Source organism: Lissotriton vulgaris, chromosome 8, assembly GCF_964263255.1.
Source record: "Lissotriton vulgaris chromosome 8, aLisVul1.2, whole genome shotgun sequence".
NCBI classification, from domain to species: domain Eukaryota; kingdom Metazoa; phylum Chordata; class Amphibia; order Caudata; family Salamandridae; genus Lissotriton; species Lissotriton vulgaris.
In genome coordinates, this window is record NC_141696.1 from 102,118,834 (window position 1) to 102,141,372 (window position 22,539).

General features: G+C 46.5%; 1 protein-coding gene across 3 annotated transcripts in view; it reads right to left on the reverse strand.

Annotated features, from left to right (window-relative positions):
- LOC147693532 (ecto-ADP-ribosyltransferase 5-like) overlaps nt 1–22,539 on the reverse strand; it is a 486,224-nt gene that overhangs the window by 208,765 nt on the left and 254,920 nt on the right. The window contains exons 2-4 of one of the 3 annotated variants that reach the window (XM_086933751.1): nt 10,280–10,389; nt 10,089–10,170; nt 1,297–1,384 (exon numbers count right to left, since the gene is read on the reverse strand). The exons of 1 other annotated variant lie outside the window; for it this stretch is intronic. In XM_086933751.1, the coding sequence (XP_086789877.1) occupies nt 1,297–1,356 (60 nt within the window). In that variant the 5' untranslated portion in view covers nt 1,357–1,384; nt 10,089–10,170; nt 10,280–10,389. The remainder of the gene's footprint in view (nt 1–1,296; nt 1,385–10,088; nt 10,171–10,279; nt 10,390–22,539) is intronic. One more of the 3 variants, XM_086933750.1, reaches the window with a different exon arrangement.

Below are 22,539 nucleotides of genomic sequence, written 5' to 3' on the forward strand. Positions count from 1 at the left end.
TGTCATCGCTGGATCACATTAGGTTATAATGTTCAGAATCAATATTCATATAGTGGGATGGTGCCTCAATGTTAAGGCAATGTGAAATGTAGGTTAGGTATTCTGATTTGCAGAATAAAGGAACCTTTCAATTGTGCCATTTCGAGTTCATAGCTTTGCTAATTTAATATGAAGAAAGAGTGTATAAAAATCCCTGATTTGGAGAACTCTGGGAAAATCATTCTTATGCTACTAGGGATGCTTCCTTATTTTCTATTGATTTTGCTGCTCATCTGGGACGAAGAATCATTTTTGAGTCTGCCTTTTCGGTATTTGCTTTAAATGCTGATAAGCCTTTAAAGTATTTAATTTAAACAATTTGTACTATCTTTGATTTTTTTTAAATAAATATTTTAACTATTCTTTTGTTTAGTGAGTGAGCTCTTTTTTTAATTAAATGATCGTTTTGCAATTATTGAACTGTTGGCAGGTTGTGCCTTTTTGGGGGGACACATTGCTTCATGAAATTGAGGTATAACATTGTCTCTGATTCATCAACTAGTTGAATTCCAGAAGAGGTAAAATATTGAGTTGAGTTGAGATTTTGGGGTTCTGCATGTCCACACATATAGCAGCAGCTTGTAGAGCATCCCACCATCTTGACAGCAGAAGAAGTGTTCATGCATCATCATCATCATCATAATCTTTATTCGATTTTATAGATAAAACCATAAAAGCCAGTTCATTCTAAAACAACATACAAAATGGAAGCACCATAATCATTCCTATTTTAGAACTCCCACCAGAAAACGTACAAGGAAAAAGCAAGGAAAGGGTGAGTTCAGCAGCTGTTAAAAAAGTAAGGTTGGCCTAACTTGTTTAAAATTCAGCAGTAATAAGATTGGGTGTATGAATTTGTATCATTGGTTACTATATTTTGAGCAGAACATAACCATATGTAATTTGTCATTGATCGATATGTTATCGCAGTTGCTGGGAGGCAAATCAGAGTGCTTAAAACAATCACAATTAAAAGGGACCAGACGGTGAAATAAATGTAATCTAAAATAGGTCATCAATCGGTGTTGATGGCGAGTTATATCCCTAGTCAGATATGGTTCAATATTGCTAACTGTTTTCACCAATAGCGCATGTCACACAGAGTGTTTTGTTAAAGTGTTCACTCTCTACTCCATGCTGAGGGTTACCCCTCCTCCCCCGGGCTATTACGAATGACTTACAATGCTATTGTTTTTTCATGTGCACCAAGCTTTCTGTTAGATAGGATTGCAATACATCTAATTATATAACTTTTACCTGAAAATTTCCCAGGGAGATAAACACAGAGAGAAGGGCACAGAAAATAGCCAAACCCATTGTTAAATGTATCCGTTGCGGCTGTTACCTGCAGATAAAAACAAAATAAAAAAAACAATCAAAATTCAAATAAAGAATGAGTAGCTTGTGTATCACAGAACTGCATTGTTTCTTAAAAGGACATCTAGCAGAGCCTGATTTTGTTTTTTTAAATTTTATTTAACCCTCTTCAGTGGGAAAACATAGACCTTCTTTACCAGGTGGGCGATAAAACTAGGAGGAAAAATCGCCCACCCTCCCCCTAGGGTAATACTGTTGCCGCCCAGTGACAGCATTTCCACAAGTGAATTTAGTGCTCAGTTTGGAGTTGCTGATAAGGGGATCAGGAGTACCTTGAACATCATGGAAAACCAGTCTGGGCTGTATTTTACTGGCAAGCATCATGAGCATGTGTCAGGGGTTCCTGAGAGTGCCTGTTGTCCTGTGTCAGAATATACTGTGTGACATAAATATTGTGTCCTAAACATTGCCTACATAAATATTGTGCCACTGGGTGTAGGTTTTCGATTAACTCAATTGGGACAATATTTGCAAAAATGATATTTAGGACAGAGTATTTATGGAAGACAATATTCTGGCACTACATCCCCCCTGTATCTCTTCATCAATTTATACATAACATGGCGGTCATCAAAGTGACTTCTTGGCAGCGGCACAAAGCGGACAGAGCTATTACTTGGATGCCCTCAGAGCACTGGAGCAGCATTTCCTACATTTTCCCTTCCCAGCACAGGGCAAGCAGCTAGTAGTTCTCGTGGCCTGAACATAGAACAGGGATGCAGCGCAGTCGAGCAATGCAGATTACAAAAGTTTGATCCACAAATGAAAGAGCTGGAGGTTTCTTTATCTAAACAAGGGCAATGAAAGGAAACATGACTTAAAGTCTGTTATACACAGTTACAAAGGATTTGTGTTATTCACATCAATTCTACATGTTTCACTGATTTCAAAATAAGATGCGTCTGAGTTGGCCTGCTCCACCAGACTGACAAGACCCCTAGGGAATAAGCAGCCCGAACCCCAACGACTGTGATGAATCCTTCTTTCAAAGCCATAAAATAACTGGTTATGATGTCACACTACACCTAGTTTCCACTGCTGGTGACTTTATGGACCAAGAGAAGTATAAACCCCATATGGATTTTGGAACTCCCCGCTGGACCAGTTTCTATTTAATGCATTTAAATGACAAGTTCACTTCAGGCATGTAGAACCCATTTGGTCATACTAGAATGACAGATAGGGAAGAGTTCAACCGTAACGATTTTCTTCAGATTGTAAGTCATACATAAATCTAGTAATACAGCCAAAATCAATCAGTCAATTAATCATTCAATAATCAGGGTGCAAAACTCAGTTAAAAACAGAGAATATCAGAGAACACAGTAAAGTTTAAAATGAGAGACCAATCAGACATAAATTCACCTCCTAGGACCAGTGGAAAGGAGCTCACCACACATATAAAAGCACACTTACATAGGGTTCAGAATGAAGGATTTCATCCATTTAGTACAATTGAACATGATTCTCACAGTTGAAACCATTCAGCATTAAGCAGAACAAAACTGTTGCAAACAAATAAAATTAGGAAATCTCAAACTTCTACAACATGGAGCTTCTGAGGAACACTACCTGTTACTACTACGGTGGAAGATTCTGCCTAGACAGCTAGGTAAGTCTTGAGTTACTCCAATGTGAACAGCTTGGGAAGGTCATTGTCCTTGCTCGTGAAACACATTTAAAGATTATTCTACAGGAGCATCAAATTACAGGTGTAACTACGTGGTACAAATCATTTCCAGCATGTAGGAAGCCGGCTCTGTATACTATACCAAAAAGAGGTATAGTGTGCACAGAGTCCAGCGAGTCCCCAAAAGTAAGGCAGAGATTAAGGTAGATAATACCTTACTCTCAATTTAGAGGTAGCTGGGCTGAGCAGTTAAGCTTATCGGAGTGTGAATGCATATAGTGTACATACTCATAAAAAGAAGGAACACACACTCAAAGATGGACTCCAGGCCAATGTTTGTGGAAATATATTACTTTTAGTTACTAATATTCCTAGGAACCAAGTTGAACTCAGTTACAGGTAGGTAATACTTCCAAAAAGGCTGTAGGAATACTTTATAGTATTGTCGATTCAAAACAGTAACATTCAGTACTAGTACAAGATAGACAGTTGCAGGTAATCCATAGAGTGCAATGCAATCCTAAGGAAGGAAAACTGTGTTATGCATCAGCGGGTAAGTACACGGCTTAGGTTGCCATTCTTCAAGGGCAGAGTTGCATCCGGGTGTTGGTTCTCTATCGCTGCGGTCTTGGGGTTCTGTTTGCAATAGTGAGTCGCATTGACACAAGTGTTGGTCCTCAACTACTGTCGTCTTTGTGCCGGCGGATGCCGAGGACTAGCGCCTCTTGTCCAAAGGGAGGTTCTTGGAGATTGTTTGAAGGCTGGGAGGTCTCTGAGGTTTCTTGGGTGACTGATGTCAGTCCTCTACTGCTGTGGTCTTGGGGTTCTGTTTGCAGTAGTGAATTGCGTTGACACAAGTGTCGGTCTTCAACTGTTGCGGTCTTTGTACCGGTGGACAACGGGGACTAGTGCCTCTAGCCCATAAGGAGGTTCTTGGACATTGTTTGAAGACTGGGAGGTCTCTGAGGTTTCTTGGAAGCCTGGCGGGGTTTCTGGAAGGACAGCAGGTCCGGTTGTTGAACCAGCTACAGGCGGCAGGGTTCTTGCCGGGTTCTTTCAGCAGCGGTTCAGTTCCTGGTCTGATATCAATAATCTTCCTTCCTCTTCTTTTTGGCCGTCGAATCTGAGGAACAAGTTTCAGGGGTGCCCTCAAATAAAACATTTCAGGGCCTTACAGGGGTCGGGTGCAGTAACCAATGGCTACAGTCCCCTAGGGTGTCTACACTCTTTGGGTGTCCCCTCCCTTTGGGGAGAGGGGAACATCCCGGTTTCTATTGGACCTAATTCTCCAATTCAAGAGGGAGAATTTCTAAGGGAGGGACACTCCTACTCTTTGTACTCTTTGTACTCATTTTCCCGCCTGTCCTGGTGTCAAAAGTGGGGCCTGGACAGGGGGTGGGCATCTCCCCTACTTGGAGCTGCCCATATCAGCACATCACAGGGTGATAACCTTTAAAGCTCACTGCCAAATGTTGTTGCTCCTGCCAAGGGTGGGTGTGAAACACATTCACCCAGAGTAGGCTTTGTTCATTGACCTCTGAGAGCACAAAGGCTCACACCCCATGAGGTCAGAAACCTGCCTGGTGGTGGATGGCTGGCAGGGACCAGTCAGCCAATACACCAGAAGTTGGTAGTTCTTTAGGGCACATCTCTAAGATGCCTTCTGAACGCATTTTATAATACATCCAACAGCACCAGTGTGGGTTTATTATGCTGATAAGTTTAGTACCAAACTTCCAAGTTTTCAGTAAAACCATCATGGAGCACAGAGTAGAGTAATGACAAACTCCCAGCCCATGTACTAAAAATGGCTTCACTACATTTACAATGCATGTGAATGGTACATACACTGTAGGGGCATATTGCTCATGCAGCTGTGCCCTGACCTGTGGTATGGGGCAACCTGCCTTAGGGCTGTAAGGCCTGCTAGAGGGGTGACTTAAGCATGTCTCAGGCAGTGTGGGTGGGCATGGCACACAGGGATGTGTACCATGTCGACTCTTCAGTTTGGTCTGCACCAAAACATGCAGCTTACAATGGCAGTGTGTGGGTGTTAAGGTGAGGGATCGTGGAGTATTGCATAATATATGCTGCAGCCCTCAGAGGCTCTCTCTGTCACAAGGCCCTTGGTACAAGGAGTACTTTTTACTAGGGACTTACATGTGGCCCAGAGGTGTGACAGTTGTGGAAATGAAGGTAAAATTTTGGGAAAGAACTCGGGTGTGGTGCCCTGGTTAGCAGGGTCCCAGCACACACCCACTCAAGTTGGCATCAGGTATTTGGCAAAAGGTAAGGAGGTAACCATGCAAAAAGGGGTACTTTCCTACAAAGCCACCCCCAAACGAAAGAGGATGAGACTAACCTTTGCCAAGAGAGTCTTCATTGTCTAAGGGGAAGAACCTGGAAAGTCCCTCTGCATTGGCATGGGCAGTCTCAGGTCTGTGATCCACTGTAAAGTCCATTCCCTGTAGGGAGATGGACCACCTCAGCAGTTTGGGATTTTCACCTTTCATTTACATTAGCCATCTGAGAGTTATGTGGTCAGTTGGGATTAGGAAGTGAGTCCCAAACAGGTAGGGTAGCAGCTTCTTCAGGGACCAAACCGCAGCAAAGGGCTCCCTCACAACAGCATTTCAACGCTGTTCCCTATGGAGTAGCCGCCTGCTTATAAAAGCAACAGGTTGGTCTTGCCATCATTATTGGTCGGGGATAGGACTGCTTCTATCCCTAGCTCAGAGGCATCAGTCTGCACAATGAACTGCTTGGAGTAGTCTGAAGCTTTGAGAGTAGGTGCTGAGTACATCCCCTCTTTCAACATGTCAAAAGCCTTTTGACAACTAACTGTCTAGTTCACTTTATTTGGCACTTTCTTGGAGGCAAATTCGGTGAGGGGTGTAACAATGGATCCATACCCCTTCACAAATCTCCTGTAATACCCAGTCAAGCCAAGGAGTGACCTGACTTGGGTCTGGGTTGTTGAATCTTCCCAGTCCAGAATTGTCTGGATCTTGGGTTGTAAGGGTTGCACTTGACCTCCACCTACAAGGTGGCCCAGGTATACAACAGTATCCTGCCCTGTCTGGCACTTGGATGCCTTGATAATCAGGCCTGCAGGCTGCTGAGCCTGTAAAACCTTCTCCAGGTGGACCAGGTGATTCTGCCAGTAGGAGCTGAAGACAGCAATGTCATCAAGATAGGCTGCACTGAAGGTTTCCAAACCAGCAAGGACTTGATCCATCAAACTTTGGAAAGTAGCAGGGGCATTCTTTAAACCAAAGTAAACTGATAATGCCCATCAGGTGTGGAGAATGCTGTTTTCTCTTTGACTTTTTAAGCCAGGCCAATCTGCCAGTACCCTGCAATTAAGTCAGAGGTGCTGAGAATTTGGCTGCCCCTAACTTATCTGTCAGCTCCTCAGCCCTGGGTATGGGTTGAACATCTGCGTTAGTGACAACATTAAGAACTGTATAGTCCACATAGAACCTCATCTATCTTTTTACCCCCTGAGGTGAGGTTTGGGGACTAAGACCACTGGGCTGGCCCAGGAACTTTTAGAGGGCTCAATAAGCCCTAACTCCAGCATTTTGCTTACTGCCGATAGATCTTTGTTTTGATAGGTAAGCTGTCTCCAGTGTCCACATCATGGGCACACCAGTGTGTCTGGCTAGGGCTTAAGGAGAAGAGTCCAGCATACTGTTGTAAGCCTACAGTCAGCCTGCCATTGGGCAGTGAGGGTTTTCTTAGTAGATAACACCATCAACTAACCCATCTTTTGGACTGAAGAAGAGGAGGTCAGGGAGAGGTTCACTTTCTGTCTCTTGATCCTCATCATTGAACAACAGCATGGACGCATCATCCCTGTTGCAGAAAAGATTAATGCAGTTCACATGGATCACCCTCTTGCCTATTGCCCAGGTCTACCAAATAAGTGATATCACTTTTCTTTTCAAGGATTGGGTATGGGGCACTCAACCTGTCCTGGAGAACCCTTGAAGCAGCAGGATCCAAAACACACACCTTTTGCCCAGGTTGGAACTCCTCCAGTGCGGCTTTTTGTCATACCACAACATCTAGAGCTGTTGGCTAGCCTCATGATTTTTGAATGCCTTTTCCATGTACTCTACCATCTTGGAACAGAGGCAACCACATCTTGTTTAGGTTCATGGAGAGGCCTCTCCAAACCTTCTTTAACAAGAGCAAGTGATCCCCTTATAGGATGACCAAACAGAAGTTCAAAGGGGGTAAACCCTACTCCCTTCTGAGGCACTTTTCTGTAAGCGACAAACAGGCATGGCAAGAAGACATCCCATCTCCTTTTGAGTTTTTCAGGGTTTCCCATGATCATGCCGTTTAATATCTTATTGAATCTCTCAACAAGGACATTGATTTGTGGATGATAAGGGGTAGTGAATTTGTAGTTCACTCCACACTCATCTCACATGTGTTTCAGGTATGCAGACATGAAATTGGTACCTCTGTCTGATACCACCTCCTTAAGAAATCCTACCCTGGTAAATATACAAATGAGGGCTTTGGCTACTGCAGGGGCTGAAGATTGCCTCAGGATACCTGGTAACATGATCCACTACTATCCGTATGTATTGGTTTCCTGATGCTGTGAGTAGTTCCAGTGGACCCACTATTTCCACACCAACCCTTTCAAAGGGAACCCCAACCACTGGTAGTGGAATTACGGGGGGCCTTTGGTTGTCTACCTGTTTTACCACTTTCTGGGACATTGGGGGCCAGTAGAAATGCCTTACACACCTTTCCGTTGTTTTAGTCTGGCCCAGGTGCCCAGCTAGGGGGGTGCCATGGGTCAATGTGAGTAGAAATTCTCTGTACACCTGTGACACTACCACTTCCATTGTGGCACCAGGTTTGGGGTCTCTGGCCTCAGTATACAGGTGTCCCTCATCCCAATAGGTCATGTGGGAGCCACTGACATCTCCCTTTTTTGTGCAGCAGCTTGCTGTTGCAGGCCTTCAAGAGTTGGACAGACCTGCTGTCCAAGGCGTAGCTGTTCCTAGAGAGTCCCTCTGGGCCCTGGAGCTCAACCTGGTATTTTCAAGTCCCATGGGCTCAGTTCCCTCTTTGGGTGACAAGCCCTCTCCCAGAGGAGAGGGGTCCTGAGTCTTTTGCTGTTCAGAAGCTGGTACCTCTTGAAAGGTTGGGCCATTCTTCTGGGCTCCAACACTTCTTTTTCACACTGTGCTATAGTTTGTGCTCTTTTCTTCACACACACTATTTCATGGATTTGCAGCATGGTTGCGTGGCTTTTCAGCTTTACCTCAGCCCGTGCTGATGTCTCCAGGTAATTTCCAAGCAGACAGGCAGCTGGAAGTTTAGGAGAGACCACTATCTGTTTCAGGCCAGTAACCTCCCCCAGTCTAATGTCACCATAGCCATGCAATGGTCTGTTGCAACACTGTCAGCATTGGTGACTGGATAGGTTTTTCCACTCAGGTATTGTCCTGGAGAAACCAGTGTCTTTTACCATAGTGACACTGGCGCCTGTATCCGTCAGGACTGCTACTCTAGTCCCATTCACTAAGGGTTAATGTAAGTACTTTTTTAAGTTAGGGGGCCAGACAGCGAATGTGGTCACTTCTCCCTCCCCTTCAGAAACTAGAACAGCTTTAGTGGGAACCCTGATTTGCTCTGAGCGGAGAACAAACATTACAACGCAACTTTTTCAACGCAATACATTTACAACAAATCTTTTACAACGCAAATACCTTAACAACGCATGCTATTACAATGCATGCTATTACAACGCAGATGCTATTACAACGCAGATGCTATTGCAACGCATGCTATTACAACAAATGTATGGGTACGTTTTTTTTATTTTTTTCAATTAAAAGTTATTGTATTTTTTATTGTATTTTTATTTTTACACTTCCCTAGTTCCCTAATTTTAATCCCCCAATAGTTTTTATACTTCCATGGAGTTAGATTAGTAATTAATACCTTACACTAGTAATTAATACTCCTGCACTGTCCAGCACTTACCCTACTTTTACACCCCCTGGAGTTAGAATAGTAATTAATACTCTTGCACTATCCATCACTTACCCTACTTTTACACCCACCTGGAGTTAGAATAGTAATAATACTCCTACACTATCCAGCACTTACCCTACTTTTACACCCCTCTGTAGTTAGAATAGTAATTAATACTCCTACACTTTCCAGCACTTACTCAACTTTTACACCCTACTGGAGTTAGAATAGCAATTAATACTCCTACACAATCCAGCACTTACCCTACTTTTACACCCCCCTGGAGTTAGAAAAGTTATTAATACTAGTGCACTATCCAGCACTTTCCCTATTTTAACACCCCCCTGGAGTTAGAATAGTAATTAATACTCCTGCATTATCCATCACATACCCTACTTTTAAACCGCCCCCGGAGTTAGCATAGTAATTAATATTCCTACACTATCCAGCACTTACCCTACTTTTACATCCCCCTGGAGTTAGAATATTTATTATTACTACTGCACTATCCAGCACTTTCCCTATTTTAACACCCCCTGGAGTTAGAATAGTAATTAATACTCCTACACTATCCAGCACTTACCCTACTTTTACACCCTCTATGAGTTAGAATAGTTATTAATACTCCTGCACTATCCAGCATTTACCCTACTTTTACACCCCCCAGGAGTTAGAATAGTAATTAATACTCCTGCACTATCCAGCACTTACCCTACTTTTACACCCTCCTGGAGTTAGAATGGTTTTTAATACTCCTGATCCATACAGCACTAACCCTACTTTTACACCCTCATGCATTTAGAATAGCTATTATTACTCCTACTCTATCCAGCACTTACTCTCCTTATACACCACCCTTCAGTTTGAATAGTAATTATTACTTCTACACTATCAAGAAGTTTCTCTACTTTTACACCTCTGTTCTGTTTATTTATTTATTTATATTTCATATACTTTTTAAATTTCAATCTGCTTTGAAATGTTTCTCGTGTTTAACTTTTAAAAATGTTTTAGATTTTTTTTAATTTTGTTTTACCTCTTTAGAAGTTGGTTGTTTGTTTTTGTAGATGTACTTTGATGATCTTCAGATTGCTTTGTTGACCTTTGAATTCTTTTAGCTGTTTAAAAATCAAAAGAGAAAATATACATTTTTTTCTGCTTATTGTAACTCTATGAGAAATTAAAGTGGTTAATTGATTTCTTTCAACATTTTTATTTAGTATTTACCTTTAGTTTTTTAGTTTTGATGTATTGTAGATGGTTTCGTATTCAGAAGAGGATGGTCTTCAGCTGTTTTTTTTGTTGGTTTCTTCTAGTTGATATTTCTTTGAAGATATCTGTAGTGGGATATAGGTATAATAAACTGTTTATTTTCTAAATATTAAATCTCTATTTTAAGGATGAAAAATTATTTCATTAGTTCATGGATAAACTGCTTTAAGATATTTTGACATTAAATTGTGTCTCTATTTTTCATTCCACAGTTGTCAAATTATTCTGGTAAATATGCAAAAACGTTCAAAAAAACATTCATTTGTACATTAAATTATTTATTTTGTATTCTCTTTGATTACCTTTCAAAGAGATGTCTTTAAAAATTGTAGGTGTCTTTCTTCAATCTTTTTTTAAAAGATTTCTTGTAAAATAGTTTTATTTTGCTGAAATATTCAAAACGTGACAAGGTTTAGCTTTGTTAATGTTTTAATATTTTACAGAAAACATTTTATTTATGGCTTTCTTCTTTTCAAATTTTAAAAACACTGTTTGGTCAAGCTGTTTAGATAAATATAGAACTGTGCCCCATATCAAAGCTTTCTTTGAATTATTTTTAAAAGAAAAATCCATTTTGTGTGATATACTCATTAAAATCTTTTTTTTTAAATGAACTTACTACTAATATCGTTATTTGATTTTCAATATTCTCTTCGTTGTTTCGATTTTCTAGTGTGTTGAAAACTGTAAAATATAATGAATCTATTTTTAAAATGTATAATATTAATTTTTTTAAAGTAATTATTTTTTCTTATATGTTTTATACTTACTTGTTCTTTGGAGAATTGATGTATGGCATTTGCTGAGTACTCGTTTTTCTGTAATCGTCAGAGTATGTAGGAAATCTGTCTACTCTTGCTGGTAGTCTGTTGACCACTGGCTTCAAAATGGTGTCTTCCCCTTATTTATAGCTGTATGTGTGTGTCACCATAATTTACGGGAAAAGTTTCATTGTTATTCATGTTTTTTGTGATTCATTTTATGTGAGAACTTATATTTTAAATGTATTAATTTAAACTTTCTGTTTAATCTGTTCGACAGTGTTTACTCCTCCATTTTGTTTTCTGTGGCTTAGGGGGTCATTAGGAGGGCGGGCGGGAAATCACCCCGACCGCCATGGAGACGGAAAACAAACGCCCGCCGAGAACGTGGATAACCCGGCGGTCAAATTAGGATCAACCGCCAAAAAAGACCGACCATGGCGGTAGCGGGCTAACAAAAACCGTCCGACGCGTGCGGTCATGTCTAAAAAGCAACCGCTGCGGTCGGAAAAGCAGAGGAAAAGCTACACCCTGCCGCAAGCATAGCGGAGACACCGCACGGGAAATTATGATTTCCCCGATAGTCTCGCGCTACGAACCGCTATTTCCGACCGCCGCGGTATCAAACTGCAGTGAATGGGAGAGACAGCGGAAGAGCTGCAGCATAGCCACCGCCGCGGACGGTACATGGAAAACATGGCGGACGAAGCAAAAACACTGCAACGATGCCTAACTGAGCACAAATCAAAGTACCAATGCCCCGCAAATACACAAAACACATACCAGTAAAACATTTTTTATAAAAATACTCCCAGGACAACACCCACAATGCACCTCACAGCAAAGGCACAATTGGACACACCCACACAGCTGAGTATAAATACAGGTCCTTCACTGACCACAATTCTTTGCAACACTCCAGAAGAGAAGGGCATATACCAGATCTGAGAGGAGAGGCAAAATAACACAGCACACACACATCACCACCACCACCAGCACCAAAAACTCCCCAGCACACAACACATCTCCCACTTCAACACCACACCCACCACACCCAACCCTGCACCGACAAACACTGCAAACACCAACCACCATGGCAGCACAGAAAATGCCAAAATTCACAGAGGGTGAGTTGACAGTCATGGTCAATGAGATGGTGAGAGTGGAACCACAACTGTTTGGTAGCCTGGTCCAACAGACACCATTTGCCACAAGGACACAAATGTGGGAAAGGATAGTACAAAGGGTCAATGCAGTAGGGACCACCCCAAGATCCAAGAAGGAGATCATGAAGCAGTGGCATGATCTCAAGAGGGTTGTCAAAGAGAAGAGGAGCAAGAACTGGGAGCTGGCGAACGTGCCTGGCAGTGGCCCTACCATCCCACAGAAAACATTCACACCATGGGGGGAGAAGGTGCTTGCCATACTGTATCCTGAGAGTTTCACAGGAGTATCCGGGGGAACGGAGGCTGGTAAGTACAAACAAATGCCAAACAACACACTGATAAGTACTTCCCTTCACAACCCAAACACCATTGCACTGTTCACCCTCACCTAACAGGTAGCCAGCCATCTTCAATCTTTGGGGGAGGGAGGCCTGCACTACCACTCTGAGCATGCCCCTTATCCACACTCCAGCAGCATGGAGGCCTCCCCCACCCTGGAGCATGTGTCAGCCATTGCACTGTTCATCAAACAGACTCACAGGTAGGTAGCCATCTTGTATTGGAGGACTGTGTGGGAGGTGGGAGGTCTATAACACTACTCCCAGCATGCCCCCTGTCCCACACCCCAGCAGCTTCGAGGCCTCCCCCACCATGAAGCATGTGTCAGTCATTGCACTGTTTATCAAACAGACTCACAGGTAGGTAGCCATCTTGTATTGGAGGACTGTGTGGGGGTGGGAGGACAGTATCACTACACCCAGCATGCCCCCTGTCCCACACCCCAGCAGCATGGAGGCCTCCCCCACCCTGGAGCATGTGTCAGCCATTGCACTGTTCATCAAACAGACTCACAGGTAGGTAGCCATCTTGTATTGGAGGACTGTGTAGGGGTGGGAGGACAGTATCACTACTCCCAGCTTCCCCCCTGTCCCACACCCCAGCAGCATGGAGGCCTCCCCCAACCAGGAGCATGTGTCAGCCATTGCACTGTTCACCCTCACCTAACAGGTAGGTAGCCATCCTCACAGCTCTAGCTGTTTCTGTCTGGGAGACCTGCAACACTCCATAGGGCACCAATTGCATGCGATGCTTTGACACAGGACATGTATGAGTTCATGATGTTGGCATGCACCATGTAATAACAACCAGTATTGCCTGTAACAAGAATACAAAAGTTGTCTCAATTGTGTAATGTACAGACAGCAGAGGACATGCAGCTAACACAATCCCTGCACATCGACCAACACTGACCATTTTCCAACGAATCCACAGGTGATGAAGATCTTGCTGCTGCGGACAACATCAACCAGCAGAGCCAGTCTCCACCTCTGATACATGGACTCTCGGATGTAGACTCCCAGGACAGTTTGGACGATGAGCTCCAGGCCGGCCCATCTGGTGTGCCAAGGCCCAACCGGGCCCAGGACGCCATCCTCCCCACCACCACGTCTGCTGCACCAACACCTGCACAGCAGACCCCTGCAGTCACGGCCTGTGCCTCCACCGCTGCCACCTTGGACACCACCGCCACCATTACCACCACCACCAGCACCCTCCCTGTCCAAGGGGATGACCAGGACACACCACAAACTGTGGAGGGCAGGGAGAGTGTGCGAGGAGACACCGTGGCGAGGCAACAGGGCCGTGGCAGCAGGGCAGGTGGGAGGGGCAGGGTCCCTCCCAGACATCAGGAGGTTGGCACATCATGCCTGGACTACTTCACCAGAGTCATCGGTGCATATGAACAGGTCCAAGGATAAAGTGGCTGGTTGGACGAACTTTTAAGTGAGCTCATCCTGCTGATGAGGTCCATCGACAGACGTATAGGTCAAATGGTGGACCTCATGGCCCAGCAAGTGGTGTTGCAGAGGGACAGGCCTGTGTCCCAACCAACACCTCTGCCCCCTCCTGTTGTGCCGCAGGATGACAGTGCACCATCCTCCCCTGCGCCAACAGAGAGGGGCGAGTCCTCTGATGCCGCTGGCCATTCAGCAGCCCCCCTCCCCCCCCACCGCCAAAAAGATCAAGGAGGCGTCCAAAGAAGAGCCTGGGAGTCTCTGGAGGCAAAGCACCTGCCACACGCCAGTCACGGAACCAGCCCTGATGGCAACCCTCTTCCCCAATGCATTGACTGTTTGGACTGTCCTTCCCCACATTTCCTTGGCAATGGCACTTGTCTGTTGGACCTGGTCACCACATCCATGTGGTGTCTACTCTTGCATCTCATCTACCATGACTGTCAAATCACTGCCCATTCACCACCTTCATGTAAATATTCCCGCACCCCTCACATGTCCACTTTGCAAATAAAAAACCTGACGCACCAGATCTTGTGCTGTATCGTTTTTAGTGCAATATTTACAGTGTTGACAATGTCTATGATGTGTCCAAAAGATGTACAGTATGTAGGGCAGGATCATTTTGAAGCACCTAGGGAGACACAACAGAACAACAGTCACTGGTGTCATTGTGGCATCACAGACAGAACACTACACAAAACATACACAAGAGACAACTGGCATACAAGACAATGGGCTGCAGGTGTGTACAAATAGAGTCAAGCATATGTCCCCATATGGAACATCAATATCACATTTACCACACACAGGTGACTGAACGTGTGCCTGTGTCTACCATCCGCAGATAGCCCTGCACAACAAGAACCATCACAACAGATAATGTACAAGTTCAACATCTGTACACACCTTCAAGTGAAGTAGCGGTTGATGAGCTGTTGACGAATGTGAACTCCTTCCTCCTCTCCACTGTCCTCATCACTGGACTCAGGTCCTTGGGCAGATGCGGGTCTTGGTTCACTCCATCATCCAGGACCAGGGGAATTCGCTTGTGAATGGCCAAATTGTGTAGCATACAGCATGCCACAACGATCTTGCAGACCTGCCCAGGTGAGTATGCCAGTGCTCCTCCAGTCCGGTCAAGACAGTGGAATCTTGACTTGAGTAGCCCAAAAGTCCGCTCAATGACACGTCGGGTCCTGTCATGTGCATAATTGTACCTGACGTCAGCCGGGGACCTGGGATTTCGCACTGGACTCAGCAGCCAGGGTCGACTGGGATATGCTCAGTCACCTAGGAAATAAAAACACACATTGCAATGTCGCACAGGCTGAGTGCATCATGTCACAAACACACCTCACGCCATATCACAGGTCATACTTACCCACAATGCAAGCACGATCGGGATGTAGGTTAGCCATCATACGGGGTACCATGCTGTTCCTCATGACGTAGGAATCAACGGCAGAGTCAGGGAATTTTGCAAACACCTGTGAAATCGTCATGTCGACAAGGCACACCACCTGCACATTTATAGAATGATAATGTTTCCGATTCCTAAAAATATGCTCAGTGGCCTGTGGCGCCACCAGACCTACATGGGTGCAATCGATGGCACCTACTACATGTGGTATGTGCCCAAGGGCATAGAAGTCACCCTTCACTCCTGGCAATTCAGCTCCCGGGGGAAATATATGTATTGATTTTTAAATAACAACATGGCTGCAAGAACATCCTGCAGCACCATGCTGAACATGGGCTGCGACATCCCTGCAGCAGCAGCCACAGTCTCCAGGAAGGAACCAGTAGCAAAAGAGTGGAGGGCTGCCATCACCTTGTATGTGGGTGTAAAGGCAGTTGGGTAGTGGCGACGAGGCTGCAGATGGGGCTCCAACTGGTCACAAAGGGTCTTGAGGCTCGCCCTGTCGAGGCAGAATTTACGTATTATTGCAAAATCCTTCACGTCCCCCAGCACTGTCGGGTGGCGTATGAGATTTGGCCTCCTTCTAGGTGTGATGTACATGGACACATGTCAATGACGACCATCAAGAAGTTGACCCAGCACATACCGTGGATCATGTTACACAATACATTATAAATTCCATGTGAGATGCGTGACACACAAGGTTACATATTTTCCAATTGGGGACACACCAATCCATTTACCTGAAACATGTCCCACAGACATAACAGAATATCAATGTTAAAAGCACAGTTCCTGAACTCGACAATCCACATATGCACGACTCATCCAATAACATCCACAAAGGTGTGTGAGATGACCATGAATGCCTCACACACATCTGCTTTACCTATCACACATCAATGCATCATGTGAAGCTTGCGCACATCAAGAGCACAATGATCACAGTGAATGTCAAACTTGTGTGAATGGGATGATATGGTAGCACAAGTATGGAACAACACCATTCAGTGAGACAAGCCTTGACAAGGTCAGCACAGACCCACAGCACAGTGCTTGGTTACACATAATTAAGACCTGCTTAACACTGTCAGCCATCATCAACCTTCAAATGCATCAGTGACAATGCAGGCACACAGAGCATGCAACCACCTGTGCCTGATACCAAGAGATGTAATTGTGTGTACAATGATGTGCCACTAAACCTGTTGCTGCTGTGTACTGATGCAGAGTTCACAGTTCAAGTTCCCATTGCATGTGACCAAATTTGCGGAAACTACGGCATGTTCACAGCAGTGTGACACCAGCACCACCCCTGTTCACAAGTGCGTTGGCTATTGGCATGGGTTGCTGGCGGTGGGCATGCTGCGCCACACATATGGCAGTTGATACAATGGGAGCAACGATTGAGGTGGCATGATGCAGGTTTGAAAATTGCGGAAGGCGTGCTCCACCACCGCGGAGCCGGTCATTGGATGGGTTTGAAAGAGGCACCATCGCGGTAGCGCACCCTGGGCCCCTGCGGTGCATCACCGCCATGGGACATTGCCTACAGCCAATGGGAGCGACGATTGCAGGTTTGAAAATCGCGGAAGACGTGCTCCGCCACCGCGGAGCCGGTCATTGGATGGGTTTGAATGAGGCAGACCTGGACAACCAATACTTGCAGCTTTGCACCTCACAAACGAGCACATGGGGCTATAAATCTGTGGGAGTGAGCCAACATTTCCACTGTTCACAGAGTCTGCTTCCTGGGACCCTCTCCTGCTGCTTCCTGAAGTGCCTGCTGCCTAGGACTCTCTCCTGCTGCTGCCTGGGGCCCTCTCCTGCTGCTGCCTGAAGTGCCTGCTGCCTTGGACCCTCTCCTGCTGCTGCCTGGAACCCTCTCCTGCTGCTGCCTGAAGTGCCTGCTGCCTGGGACCCTCTCCTACTGCTGCCTGGGACCCTCTCCTGCTGCTGCCTGAAGTGCCTGCTGCCTGGGACTCTCTCCTGCTGCTGCTTGGGACCCTCTCCTGCTGCTGCATGAAGTGCCTGCTGCCTGGGACCCTCTCCTGCAGCTGCCTCAGACCCTCTCCTGCTGCTGCCTGGGACCCTCTCCTGCTGCTGCCTGAAGTGCCTGCCGCCTGGGACTCATCAACACTCACTTCAACCACGGGTGTCACATGTCCACAGGGATGGCAAGAACAGAGAAGATCCGTGCCAGCCCATTCACAAGCGAGGAGCTGGAGGTGCTAGTGGATGAGGTGCTGGCACAGTACCCGAGGCTGTATGGTGGCCCCAATGTAGTGGTCAGTTATCATTGAGTGTGCTATTGGGCGGGGGGGACATACATGCATGGGACTGGTGATGTGTGCGACACACAGAGGGCTTTCATTGCACTCATCCTGCATGTGTGTGTGTTTGGCATGTAGCCTGTACGCCCTCATGTTTGCATGCTATGATGACTATTTGGCCCTTGCAGAGTGCCCTTGTGCGGTGCCCCCCAGTTTGGGTATTTGTGGGATTCCAATCGGTTGAGACTCTGCATGATGCTACTGTAGTAATAGATGTGGGAACATGACACTGTGCAACTGATAACTTACCCTACTTTTCTCCCATACCTGTAGCTCAAGGTACACCAGCGTAAGGCCGTGTGGAGGGCCCTTGATGCCAAGGTACAGGCCCTGGGGGTATCCAACAGACGACACACACACTGCCACAAAAGGTTGGACGACATCAGCCGGCTGGCAAAAAACGTGGCCGAGATGACCTTGAGGCTGCTACCACGCACTGGGCATCTGGCACTGCGAAACTTAACCCCACTGATGTACCGCATATTGGCAGTGACTAATCCAGAATTGGATGCACGTCTGAAGGAGCATAGGCAGCAAGGCAGGGGTGAGTATTTGGTGAGGGTGACTTTGCCTGTGAGCCAATGCATGTGTACAGAGCCAGTTGCAGCGGTGTGCCACTGAATGTTTGCGGTGTGGTGCAGTGATGTGTCATGTGAGTGGCTGCAGGGATGTGTGCTAGTCTCAGGCATTGTGCCTAACAGCTCATGTAAAGGTTGATCATCCATGCTGTGCTTTATCATAGCCAGGTGTGTTGGGATACTCATGGTCATTCTGCATTGTGATGGTGTGGGAAATGTATTAGGGGTGGACAGAAGGGTCCACTATCTGAGCTTGAGTTCATGTATTCCTTCTTTTCATGCACCATGAGTGTTGAGGCTCACACGTCAGAATACAAGGTGCCCCTGAGTGGCACATGTTGCTTGGTATGGCCTACTTGGCATTGTGGACTGTCATGTCCTAATAGGTGGGGGCATGTCAATGTCACTGAGTTTTGGTGCATGATAGTTGTGGGCATGTGAAGTTGTGTGTGGTATACTTCATCCACCAGCAAGGTGTTGTGCTGTGTGGCCTCAACATGGCTCAGTCATGGCAGGTAGTCAGTATTGCAGGCGCTGTTGTAGTGTATGTAGTGTGCTGCTGCAATGTTTATGCAGAGTGTGGTGGTCAGCATGCTGATTTGTGCATCCCCTGTATGCATACTTTATTTAGCTTGGTCATGATGATGTAATTTATACAACCCTGCATCTGTCACATGCAGATTCGCCAGTGTGCACGGAGGAACCGTAGCCGGAAACCAGTGGAGGGGAGAGTAGCACTACAGCTGCACCGGAGGCCAGTGACACAGAGCTCACCAGCGCATCTGAAGGGGACAGGACTATGCAGGAGGAATCCGTGGCAGAGACACAGAGTACTTTATCATCTGATGCAAGTGGTGATGCATCCATGTTGTCAGGCACAGGGGATGGGGAGTCTGCTACATCATCTGCCAATCAACGGCCAGTGCCCAGCCTCCCATCTACTTCCTCTGGTGCTGCCCATGTCCGTAAGAGGGGACGTGTTACATTCACACCTGGCACCGCTGGGCCTGCACCTGTCCCCCCTGCTGCCATAAATTCTGAGTGTGTAGAGCTCCTGCGCCAGCTTTGTGTGGGCAAGACCGCCCTGCTCAATGCCTTCAGTGATCATGATAAAAAATTGGGGCAGATGGTTGCCTACATGGAGGGCATACACTCTGACGTGGGTGGGCTCCACCGTACAGTCCAGGGTTTGTCAGCCACAGTGACGTCTGCCCTTCAACAGGCACATCCTCTCATTCCTGTTCAGGTGCCTTTGTCCACCCCCCAGTCAGTGGCCACATCAGAGGACAGGGACCACGATTCACATGCATCACAGAGCTGATACAGTACAAGGAGCACAAAGCAGACGCAAGCCAAGCGGTCCCGCCCACAGACACTATCCCCCCAGAAGAGCAGAGCCAGCCCAGAATGTATAGACAAGAGCCCGTCAGGGAAGAGCAAGGCCGAAAAAGCAATGAGACAGACATCAGCCTCACAAACCTCTGAAGCTTCTCCAGCAAAGGACTCTTCTGTCCCTAAAACTTCATGTGGAGCTAGGCGTGCACTGTCTGTGTCCACTGAGGAGCTGTTGCATAGCAAGGGTACACTTAGGAAGGGCACAGGCCCACTTACCCCCACAACATCAACTCCAATTCCAAGCCCAGTGAAGCAGGTGGAGGAGGGCACTGTAGGTGCCACCCCAGGCAAAGAGGCAAAGGAGGGCACTGTAAGTGGGACACCTAGCAGACAAGCAAAGGAGGGCACTGTAAGTGGGACACCTAGCAGACAAGCAAAGGAGGGCACTGTAAGTGGGACACCTAGAAGACAAGCAAAGGAGGACACTGTAAGTGGAACACCTGGCAAGTAGGGTAAGGTGGTCCAGAGGCGTAGCCAGACAAAGCGTCCTGCAAGATCCAGCACATCACCAGAGGGAATGCCAATGTCTGAACCAGATGCAGGCCATTCAGTGTGTGTACCTGTTGTGTCATCACCTGTTCCCATTAACCCCAAGACAGAGTAGCCATTTCATATTCCCAAAAAGTGGGAGGGCATCCCTCCAACCTCTCCCACCCACACTGTGTCCTAGGTCTGCATGACTCCACCTCCACGTGCCACTATACCACCTGGTCCAAACAGCCCTCCAGCTTGCCAGACGACTGATTGCCCTACATCACCTGTTTCCCTGTCTCCCCAGTCAGGTGTTCCTGCTGAGCCCAAAACACAGCCAGCTTCAAGTCAACCTGACAGCCAGATGTGAGTGTTAGTCCCCCTCATACAACTATCTCTCATAGAAGTGTGCTAGTCCTGACCATCGTTTGACACCTGCTTGTGTTGCTGGCCATGAAAGGGTACAGTCATACACACTCACTGTGCAGCCTCTCATGCCCTGACTCTGCACTTGTCCCTGCCCACTGGCCTTGTCGTTCACTGCTGTTCTGGCCTTGCCTGTGCAGCATCTCATGTACTTGCGGGCCCACCTGCCATGGACACTGACCCTGTTGCTCTGCTGTGTTGGAGTCTCACCTGTGCCATGGACACTGACCCTATTGCTCTGCTGTGTTGGCGTCTCCCCTGTGCCATGGACACTGACCCTGTTGCTCTGCTGTGTTGTACTCTCACCCGTGCCATGGACACTGACCCTGTTGCTCTGCTATGTTGGAGTCTCCCCTGTGCAGCCTCTCATGTACTTGCTGGCCCACCTGCCATGAACACTGACCCTGTTGCTCTGCTGTGTTGTACTCTCACCTGTGCCATGGACACTGACCCTGTTGCTCTGCTGTGGTGGAGTCTCCCCTGTGCCATGGACACTGACTCTGTTGCTCTGCTGTGTTGTACTCTCCCCTGTGCCATGGACACTGACCCTGTTGCTCTGCTGTGTTGGAGTCTCCCCTGAGCAGCCTCTCATGTACTTGCTGGCCTACCTGCCATGGACACTGACCCTGTTGCTCTGCTGTGTGGTACTCTCACCTGTGCCATGGACACTGGCCTTCCTGTTTGTACTTTGCCTGTGCAGGATATCTTGATTTTGATCTGCTTTTTGTACCTTGATGTTGTGTACAGTTGTTATACTTTCACATCTGTGCAATATGTGAATAAATACAGTTACTCCTGTTGTGTCTTTTGTCAGTGTCCTTGATGATTAAAGTTCTTTTTGTGTGTGTATTTAGTTGACTGGGCCCTATGCTCTATGTATCAATTCGACATTGCAAGGCTCTTTGTCCTCATCACATTTATAGACAGGGGTGACAGGGACTTCAGTCCATTCTGACACTGATACTTGTGTTACCTGTGTTGGCTATTTTAGCTGTCATGCTGTTATGTTTTGAGTGGTATTGTGTTGTTGACTACGTGGTTGCCATGTCAGTGTGGGGTACACTGCCAGCACAGGGTGTGATGCTGTGCACAGGATAGCATGCTGGCTGTGCACTGTCATGATGTATATGTGTTATTCCTGTATATATGCCCAGCTGTGTATGTGTATGGACATCCTGTGTTTGCCCGTAGTCCTGGTCCCCTGGCATACATGTGATGTGTGCTCTTGAGTGGCGAGGAGGTGTGCAGTGTGAAGGGTGTGATTTTGTAGTTGTTGTGGATGTGTGTGTGCCCCTCGATTGGGATAGACACACAAGTGTCTGCCAGGAGTTGTGTGGCTGGGGCTTTGATTGTCCTGCCCTGTGTTAATTATTTGATGCATTTGTGTGAGTTGTCTGTTGTGCACTGTGCAGTGTGTTGGTGTGTCCATGCAGTTCTGTGTGACTCCTCCTTGTTGTATTTGTCACTTATGTGTGTGCAAAGTGTGTGACTTGCACATCAGTGTTGTGTTTGTTTGATTAACAATGTGTGTTTTGTGTGTTTGTGTGGACTGTGTGATCCTGCTGGTCATCACTGGCATTGTGTGTGACTTTCTCTAGCACTGCAGGCACATGGTGCCTTTTCTCCTCCTGTGAGGCATGGTGTGTGGTGTGATGCCATCCCCTATGTGTGCCGCTTGTGCGTAGACATTGTGGGTCTGCATTGACTCTATTTGTATGTTGGACACACCTCACATGTCTGATACTGACATGCAAATCAGTTGATTTTGATGTCAGCTATCCCCTTTGTTTCCATGTGTATGTGCCTCCCCATCTCTTCATTTGTGAGTCTGTGCCTTGTGGTGGAGGTTTTGGGCCAAGTGTGCTG